Source organism: Lygodium microphyllum, chromosome 12 (assembly GCF_053477565.2).
Source record: "Lygodium microphyllum isolate KBCC chromosome 12, Lygodium_microphyllum_v1.1.10, whole genome shotgun sequence".
Lineage (NCBI taxonomy): Eukaryota > Viridiplantae > Streptophyta > Polypodiopsida > Schizaeales > Lygodiaceae > Lygodium > Lygodium microphyllum.
The window spans coordinates 2427649-2437636 of record NC_141146.1 but is presented as its reverse complement, the minus strand read 5'-3'; the positions used below and the strand labels follow the sequence as shown (position 1 = coordinate 2437636).

Here is a 9988-nt window from a genome sequence, read left to right as displayed (position 1 = left end):
TCAAAATACGAAGCAAAATCTTGTTGGAACTAGCCTGAGGATGATAAGGAGTAGACTTTTTGTGGAGAATCATATGCCTGATAGTCAGTTCTCTGATCACTTGATTCAGGAAATGCTTCCCCCGATCATTGATCAACTCAATAGGACAGCCAAATCTGGTCATAACATTAGAGTACAAAAACTTTACCACACTTGCTACCTTATTATCCTTTAATGCCTGAGCTTCAACCCACTTAGTAGCATAATCCGTACAAACTAAAATGTATCTGTTACCTGTCCTTTTTGCAGCTGGTTTAATGGGACCAACAAAGTCAATCCCCCACTTTTGAAATGGCTCAAGTGGCAACACAGGATGATCTTGCATCCTATCCCTGTCAAGTGGTTGACCTTCCTTGAGACACTGTAAACATTCTTTGGCATACTGATGAGCATCTTTCAACACAGTAGGCCACCATAACCCTACTTGTAGTATTTTCCTACCTGTAATCTCTCCAGAGAAATGACCTCCTGGTAGTCCGGCATGAGCTTCATGTAACACTGCTGGTTGCTCAAACTCAGGAACACACCTTTTTAAGATATTATCAACTCCCCTCCTATACAATGTATTCATAATAACCTAAAACATTCTGCTCTTTAGTGCCAACCTCCTCCTGTGATCTGCTGAAAGGTGTGCAGGCATAATGCCTGACTTCAGAAAATGCAGCATCTGATCATAATATGAATCAGGATCAAGAACCTAAACCTCAAAAAGTTCAGCATCAGGTAACTGATCAGAAACTCCAACTTCAAAATCGTCATTTTCCAATCGACTTAAATAATCAGCTATAGCATGCTCTTTCCCAGGAGTATGAACAATTTTGAAATCAAACTCCTGTAACAGCAACATCCATCTTGCTAATCTACCTGTCAATTGAGGCTTATTTACCAAAAACAAGAGTGCTTGATGGTCAACATGAAAGATGACTGGGTTGCCCAGCAAATAATGTCTGGATCTCTGCACTGAAAAAACCATTCCAAGTGCTTCTCTTTCAGTTACCGAATAGTTCTTTTTAGCAGTACTTAATCTCCTGCTTGCATAATAAATTGGTCTGTACCAACCAGATACTTTATCCTGCATTAGAACAGCTCCCATAGCCAAATCAGATGCATTAGCAAAAATATGGAAAGGTAAATCCCATGCTGGAGGTTGCAAGATTGGAGCCACCACCAACATTTTCTTAAGAATATTGAAGGCTCTCTCTTGATCCTCCCTCCAAACAAACTGCATCCCTTTCCTAGTGAGAGTTGTAAGAGGAGAACAAATATGTGATAAGTACCTTAAATACCTGCTGTGCCACTTAACTTGGCCCACAAACCTCATGACTTCTTGCACATTACTTGGAGCTTTAGCTTTTTGAACAGCTGCAATCTTTCTGGGATCAATACTCGTGCCTTCTTCTGACAAGATATGACCCAACAACACACCCCTTTTAGCTGCAAAGACTGACTTGAAAGGATTTAATGACATACCAAACATTTTGCATCTCTGAAAGCATAACCTAAGGTGCTTGAGATGCTCTCTCCTGCTACCAAATACACAAAAATCATCAATAAAGACCCTCATAAAAGTTGTTAGATAAGGCTCAAATGTCTTATGAGCAGCTCCCTAAAACTCAAGTGGTCCATTTTTCAACCCAAAGTTCATAACTGTGCTAACATAATCTCCCCACTCTATGATGAAAGCTGTCTTATCCATGTCTTCCAGATGCATCCTGATTTGATTATATCCTGAAAACCCATCCAGAAAACTATATATCTCATGACCTGCCACATCGTTTAAGAGAGAATCAGTAAAAGGAAGCGGAAAAGGATCAGTAATAGTAGCTGCATTTAATTTCCTATAATCAACACAAACTCTGATCTTCTCATTCTTCTTTGGCACCACAACAATAGGAGATAACCAAGTAACCTCATTGACTGGTTTGATGAACCCAACTCTCAGGAGCTTGTCAATTTCTTCCTTGACCTGTTTGGCATAATTAGGATTCACTCTATACCTCTTCTGAACAATGGGCTTAGCATACTTCTTCAAATTTATCCTGTGCTGACACATAGCTGGGTCAAATCCTTTCATATATGTGTAATCCCAAGCAAAGATATCTCGAAACTCTCTGCACAATTGAATTAGATCATGCTTGAAATTGTCCTCAACAAAAATACTAACCTTGATAGGTTTAGGCTCTCCTTCAATATTCAAGTCAAGCTCCTGAACCTCATCTTCAACAACCCTTGCAGATCTTCTCATTGTATGCTCATACCTTAATTCAGCCTGCACAATAGCTTTCTGCCCCTCTTCATCCAATACACCTAAACTGTCCATGAAACTGTCCATACCAGCTTTCTGTTTTTCAGGTCCTTCTTGCTGCAAAACTTTAGGATAAACAATGCCTTGATCCTGAATTAATTTATCATGCTCATCCCCTGACCTGTCCTGAAATTCAAGATGCTCCGGACCTTCAGGAAGACCTTTTGCTTGATGTCCAGACTGATTTTGACTTGTAGTTTCAACAAGTTGATGCTCCAAAAGAACATTTCCAGCCACATGAGGCTGCTCCTGATACCCTTGTATAATGCCATCAACATCTATCTCAAAAACTGGAACCACAGAAGGATTTGCCTGAAGAAATAATTCCTCCTCATCATCTTCTACTTCATCTGCAAGGTTAATAGTTTGAGCCACCATAGGTCTAGCTGAACTTTTCAAGATAACCTTATTAACTGTAGATAACCTGATTTCCTTAAGTCCTCTTGGAATACAAATATAATCATTTCCCCAATCCTGCTTGAGTTTAGCCAATCTAAACCACGGTCTCCCCAAAAGCATTGCATAAGAGTCTCCAATTTCTGACATTCTCAGCACAACAAAGCTCACCCTGAACTTTAGACCAGCCACTAAAATTTGTTGATTCATTAAGATACCCAAAGGCTGTAACCTCCTTTGATCTTCCATCCGGACCTGAAATGGGGCTGGTAAAAGCTCCTCCTGCTTAGTTGCCAAATATGTATGTTCAGGAAGTATATTAACTCCTGAACCTCCATCCAACAGTACATCATCATGTTTTCTTCCTGCATACGCAAGTTGAATAGTAGGTACTTGGTAATCCACAACCTCCTGCTGAGTTGGTATGACTGCCTTACAATCAGGAAGTGCTTGTTCTTGATCCATTGTACCTTGAAGAACTTCCTGCTGCTTCTACCTGATCTTCAGGAGTAACTTCTCTTTAAACCCTGGTAGCAAATCCAAAACTTGCTCCAAAGTCAACTGCAGGGAACACTTAGCCAAAGCTTGAAACAACTCTTCTGAACCTCCTTGCTGTAATTTTTTAACATTTCTACTATCAAGAAACTATTCGTGATGATCAAGAACATGATCCTGCTGTTCAAGAAGTTGGTCCTGCAGTTCAAGAAGTTGTATGCCTGAAGTCCCTACATCCCCAACTTGATCAAATTCAACTTCTTTAGCAAGTTTTTGCAACTTTCTAACTTGTTTGGTTGCCTTTTTTCTTGTCTTTTCTTGTTCCTGCCAATCAAGCTTCTTGCCAGCTTGGCTTCTAGTGATCGCTAAAACCATTGGTTCATCCTGACATTCCTCTACTTCAATACAATTAGAACAATCACAATTAACATGCATACTTATAGCATTAGTGTTACCTAAGACCTCTTTTGCCTCTTCTTGAACCTTTTCCTGGTAAATTTCCTAATAGCAAGCAGTTCTTGTACCTTCAGGAGTTTGCCTATTTGCATCTTGATCAGGTAACTCTATAAGGACTGCTGAACTGGGGTAGGTGGATGCTGTTGATGAGATGCTCGTGCAGGTCTTTCGTCATTGCGGGACCTTGCTACCGGCATTCCTCTCTCAGTCCTATGCCTTGCCCAAAGCTCATAGTTTGGTCCAACAAAGTGTCCTTGACCTCCACAATAATGGCATGCTCCCGTTTGTGTAGTTTGCTGTTGTGCATGAAAATTTCCCCAAGGCTGTCTAGCTTGCATTCTTCTAGGTCCTCTGAAGGGTCTCTGTGGTATAGTGTCAGGAATAATCTGATTCATTGCAGCTGGTGGAATAGGTCTCGGTCTTGCTTGCATCATTGGCATCTATTGTGCCATCCTAACATTAGGATTATATCAGCAAGCCCTAGTTTCATGGCCCTTTCTCTGGCATATCTCACAATGCTTTTCCTTCTTCTTATTTTCAGAAATACCCAAATCCTTTAGCTTCTGTTTTAACATTTTATCTAACTTGCTGTCCACTGACTTCTTCCTATCTTTTTCCTTTGCTTTCTTCTTTTTGGTCTTGGTTGATCCTGATTTCTTCTTCTTCTTCTTTCTCCTGCTAAAATTATCTTCATCAGAGTCACTAGAATCATCATCAGAATCTGAGCTATAATCGCTACCCTCATCTTCACTCTGTGTATCAGAATCTGATCTTGAATCTACCTCAGAATCTGAATTCGAAGAGTCCTCATCTTTACTGTTCTTAGACCTAGAGGTACCAAGTCTTTTTTCCACTCTCATAGCTACCCTAATCATTGTATCCAATGTATCATTATGGCCCATCTCAACATTGGCAATGGGGTTCCGAATCTTACCTCTCAACCTTCATAAAGTAGGTAATCTGCATTTCAACTGAAGGTGTATCATCAGCATGCAGCTTGTTTAGCAGATTCCTAAACTTCTGAGCATAATCCTCCACCAACATAGCCTTTTGCTTGATTTTCTTAATCTTCCTAAGAATGTCTCCTAGAGTTTTATCTTTACGGAACTTGCCCAAAAATGTTGTTTTTAAGGCATCATATGAATTAAAGGCTGCCATACCAAAACTGGCAAACCAATCCATAGCTTTTCCCTGAAAGGTGGCAGCAAACTGTTGCATTTTTACCTGATCCCCGTACATTTGATTGAACCCACTGGCTGTCCACCTGGTCTCAAATTGTGCCACATGGCAATCAGGATCCTCTTTCTTCTTGCCTGAAAATTTGGATGCACGAACCTTTGGATTAACCAACTGATTTGGATTCATTTCTGGTCTCTTCTTGGGCTTCCTTGGAGGTGGTAATGGGTTAAAATTCAAAACCTTCTGAGGTGGAATTCTAGCACTGCTTAACAAAAATGTTCTTCCAAGCACTGCATGATGTAACCTCTCAAATGCCTGTCTAGGAGGAGTGTCCTACTGGTCAAGAGGTAATATGCCCTCATCATCAGACAAAGTTGGAGATTTTGATGAAGTGGCAGGAGAATGATAAACTATTGAGGTACCTGCAGAGGCACCCCCTTCCAAAGAAGTTTGCCCAACATCAATAAACTGCTCCTCATCCAACCTGAACAAACCCTCTGTTCCACCCCTATCATCCAGCCCTGCAACCTGTTGCTACTGTCTTGCCAAAGCCTCCCTAATTTTTTGGGACTTGCTTCTAGTAAGAATAGGATGGGATAGATAAGGGTAATTGTCTGACATAAAGACTGCCCATAAAAGGCACCTTACCCAATCCCAATGCCATCAACATTCCTGTCACCTGAATCTCCTAGAACCTGATTCCATATCTGCACCTAAATCAAGAAATCATGTTCCTGAACCTGGCAGGATTGCCAAAGTGTTTTGGCCTTCTAACACACCATAACAGTCACAAAACATCATTCTACCTGAATACACAACAGTACTGAAAAGAAACTCCTTGAATAGATTTCTAGCCTTCATCTCCACATAATATTTAGGAAATACATTCAAATGCAGAGCAAACATCATGCTCAGCAACATAAAATTACTGATCGTTGAACACAACACTGTTTCTCGTTCACCATAATCATCATTGATCGAATAACATGAAAGAGAATAACATTAATATTTAAGACACGATAAGAAAATGATAGGAACAAACATTAGCAGCCAATCCTGAGCACTGCCCACAGTCATATTCCATTCATGATCAGAAACTAACTACTCGAATACAATTGCCTGACATTTTGGACCTACGCCCTAACTTTCAAGCGACACATCATATGAAGTATAAAGACTGATTTACATATGCTAACCCAAAAGACTACATGCATACTAATACTAATGTATGAAATAGTACTAAATAAACAGTAGAATCCGAGCCCTAACATGTAGGAGTGTAAGAACCTCAATAGCTGTTGCATCACCCTTTATCCTAGCAATTGAACCAAAATGTTGGGCTAAATACATAACAATCAAGGCATTGGACATATTTGTATTCTTTCAATATTTGTAGCTCACTTTGGCAATGGTCTCTCACCTTGTCTCTCAACACTCCACTATAATTAACCCCACATTCTCTCTCAAATCCATGAAAGTAAAAACATAAGACTAGCATCAAGTTATAATGAACTTACTGACTTGCCTTTTGTATTGTAGTCTGAGAAGATGGTTCCACAATCCAAGAATCATGATCCAATGCAGTTGCTCCTTTGCATCCACCACCAAGCACACTAAAAACAATGAGAGAAGAAGATGGAGAAGATGGAGAAGGGCTTTATTTTGTCGGATCTCTCATTCTCACACAATCTCATAATCTCATACACAACCCCAAACTGAACCCTCTCATCATGAATGGAATAAGAAGAAGAAAAGTATGAAGAAGATATAAAGCTTCACTTTCCCTTGGTCCCTTACTCAATACACCTCTCACTCACTCACTCTCTTACTCTCAACAATGGAGGCAAGAGGATAGAATAGAAGGATTGAATGGTTTCACTAATAGAGCTTGTGTAGTATGGATGTACCAAAAGAGTAAATACAACGAAGACTTTCCACCTTTATATAGACATAAATTAAGGTTAGGGTCATGTCACTTCTCTAGGATGGTGCATTGTTTGTGTTTTAGGATTCTCACCCCTTTTGTATTTTATGATTTGCATTCCAATTTGCATTTTAGGATTTGTGCTCCTGTGAAATAGGGATTGCAGTCCTTTTATATTTTAGGGTTTATGCCCTATTTGGGATATCCTACCTCCTTTATGGGATCTAGGCTGGTTATTTCTTGAAATATGCTTGTACCTTAGCCTCATTAGACCATGCTTATACTAATACAATGGAAAATGCATATGCACAACCCACACAATAATTTTGAGTGCTACAAATACAATATAAAATATAAATAAAATTTGCATAGAAGTGAGCCCGACTCTCACAAAATAATACATCCATGATAATCATGTATCCTTGAAATGTAACAACCAATACAAGTATCCAAAAATAAGCATTGGAGCCTTCCAATAATAATGATCCACCATCAAATAAATTTGACACTTGTGCTTGGACCTTCTTTGACTTTAGCCTTCACAAAATACTATTAACACTTGCATCAAGGTGTCAACACTCTCCTTACAATGATCCTAGAAGTAACCTTGGCATTCCCCACGTGATTTGTGACATGGTATTACAGTAGTGTTACTGAGAGAGGTTGGTTTTAAAGACTAAAGTGGAAAAGAAGGAGTAAGGATTCAAGCAAGCAAGCAATTTGTAAGAAGCTTTCCCATTATTTCTCTCTTTTTCTTATATAGTGCATGTGGAGACACTGAAAGTAGAGTGGAGCTAAAATCTCAAGTTGCTATGAGATTTGGTATATAAGTGGAATAGTGTATATTTTGCATGTAAACTAATTGCATCATAATGTTTAAGAACAATGAAAATCCAATTATTGAGAAGCTAGACAAGAACAACTGCCTATCATGGAAGTTCCATGTGACAAACTTATTTACTACAAAAGACCTCTACGAGTTTGTTTCAAGTGAAGAGAATTATAGAAGAATTAAAGGTGTAGAAAGAATGGAATGTAAAAGACAAAACAATAATGTATTGGTTGTTTGCAGTTATTGATAACACTATGCTAAGGCATATCAGAAATGTAGAAATTTCACGTGTAGCTTGGACAATCTTTGAGAATATGTTTTCAATACATGCAAAGGTATGGAATATTCAACTCAAGCAAGAGTTGAATACTTTGAAAAATATCTATAAATGAGTATGTTTTGAAGGTGAGAAATATTACAAATTTCTTAGTGGCTATTGACACAATGCTTGATGATGATGATTTGGTTTTGTGTACTTTAGGTGGCATTAATAATGAGAAGGCTTGAAAAACTTTGGAGCCCAAGAGGAACACTAAGAAAATGTGAAATCGAATGCAAGAAAATCTATGTTGTATCATTAACAAGCATGTTCTTCATATTTTATGTGACCACAACAAGGAAAAAACCACACCAGGAACAAGAAATCTTCATGCAACTTCATAGAAATAATTCTCCCGCGGCTTTAACTTGAACCAAATTGATTATACTATTCATATTCTTCATAGAATTCATCAAAATACCACAAAGACACAAGAGAATAAACCACTTTGAATGGAAATCATCACATAGTATTCTTCTTCAAAGATTTCATAGCTTTCTCTTACAATCTCTCACTCATAGATACATTGTTTTGGATAAATTTGGCTATCTCTCACTCTCTATCTCTCATATACATGTGCTCTCTCAATAATACAATGGAATAATCAAGAATAATCATCCAGAACCCCTCTTTGGTCATGGATACCCCTCCCAAGAGGTCTGTTTGGTATGAATGGTCACCAAGACCACTACATTGTCCCTTGAGAGCTCATTGTTGTTACTTTCACTTCAGTCTTTACTTCAAGTCTTCAACATCTACTTCTTTGAGATATTTTAAACTTCTATTCAGCTCTTCCCCAAGGTTGGAAAACTTCTCCAAGCTACACATTCATCCGTCATCATACTTACATAGGCATACAGAATAGAAATAGAACAGAGATAGAGGCTCTACTAACGGTCTAACAGATGGTTAATAGAAGGCATTAGAAAGCCTTTAGCTCACTTAAATAATTCAAAACCATAAAAAATCAATCAAGAAACTTCCAAACACTCTCAAACTTCATCAATCATCATTCTAACCCCTTATACAAAAGGGAAACAGAGAAAACAAAAGCTCAACAGACTCAAATAGACACTAACAAGACACCAACATAACATATCAGAACATCATATCTCATATCTCCACTATAAAACATCATGAGCTTCTAAAACTCAATCAACCTCATCCAAAACACTTTCAAGAACTTCCAAAACAACTAATCATCATACAAATTCATAAAAAATCAACCATTCAATCCACAAAAACAACAAAAATCAACAAAAAAATCAAGTCATCTCAACCCTCAACATATCCCCACACTTAATCAAGGAGAGCATCCTCACGACAACCTAGGAAAAAGAGAATAGAAGTTCAAAATATAGCTCAACTTGAACTTCTTTAGCATCTTCAAGAAACACAATCCAAATATGACCCCAACTCATAACCTTCATTTAATAAGGAATTGCAATGAAAGGAAAACACCTTTATCCATTATCACAGCTTAGAAAGATAAAAGCATAACAAACTTTTAAAGGATATAAGAGGTTGGTTTTTGTTCGCTATAAGTATCCATCCATCAAATAAATTTTCAAACCACCATTAGTCATTCTCTCAATCAACTTTATCTTTATCTTCAACTCCACGCAAGAGGGATAAAATACCACATATACACCATATAACCTATACATAACTCACATGGACACAAGACAATGTAATCTAAATGTACGCTCCCAAAACTGAAGAGCAAGGATAAATATTTTCATTAAAAAACATCAATACATCCAAGAGAGTGTCCGCAAGCTATGTAGAATGAAGATATTTTTTCTTGAACTTCATACTCACCTTGAGAGGTTCCACACCCTTGTTCTCATCCACAAAATGTAGAGGCAAATGATGAAGAATTTGTAAGCAACACATTCTTTCCAGTAAGACAATAAACCTAGTAGGAAAAGCTTATGCAAAATAATTCAAAACATCCATCTGAGTAACAGTCACATCCTCATGTGGATTAATCATCAAGTTTCAAATACTCTTCTTAGTATTTAGGTGAGACTGCTGATGTAT

General features: G+C 38.1%; 1 protein-coding gene across 1 annotated transcript; it reads right to left on the bottom strand.

The window, feature by feature from the left end:
- Window positions 1-736: 736 nt before the first annotated feature.
- LOC148027399 (uncharacterized) lies at window positions 737-3205 on the bottom strand. The gene is made up of 4 exons (XM_087689053.1): window positions 1971-3205; window positions 1674-1877; window positions 1356-1562; window positions 737-1274 (listed from the first exon to the last, which is right to left on the bottom strand). Exons 1-4 carry the CDS (start codon window positions 3203-3205, stop codon window positions 737-739), a joined length of 2184 nt encoding a protein of 727 aa, XP_087545179.1.
- Window positions 3206-9988: the final 6783 nt, after the last annotated feature.

Bases quoted from the DNA above. Each gene is read 5' to 3' on its own strand.
- LOC148027399 (XM_087689053.1), bottom strand. From the start codon at position 3,205: ATGGATCAAGAACAAGCACTTCCTGATTGTAAGGCAGTCATACCAACT. The intron at 1,563-1,673 runs GTTGAAAAATGG...ATTTGGTAGCAG, and splicing joins AGCACAGTTATGAACTTTGG to GAGAGAGCATCTCAAGCACC. The intron at 1,275-1,355 runs GTTTGTGGGCCA...AACTCTCACTAG, and splicing joins AATGTGCAAGAAGTCATGAG to GAAAGGGATGCAGTTTGTTT.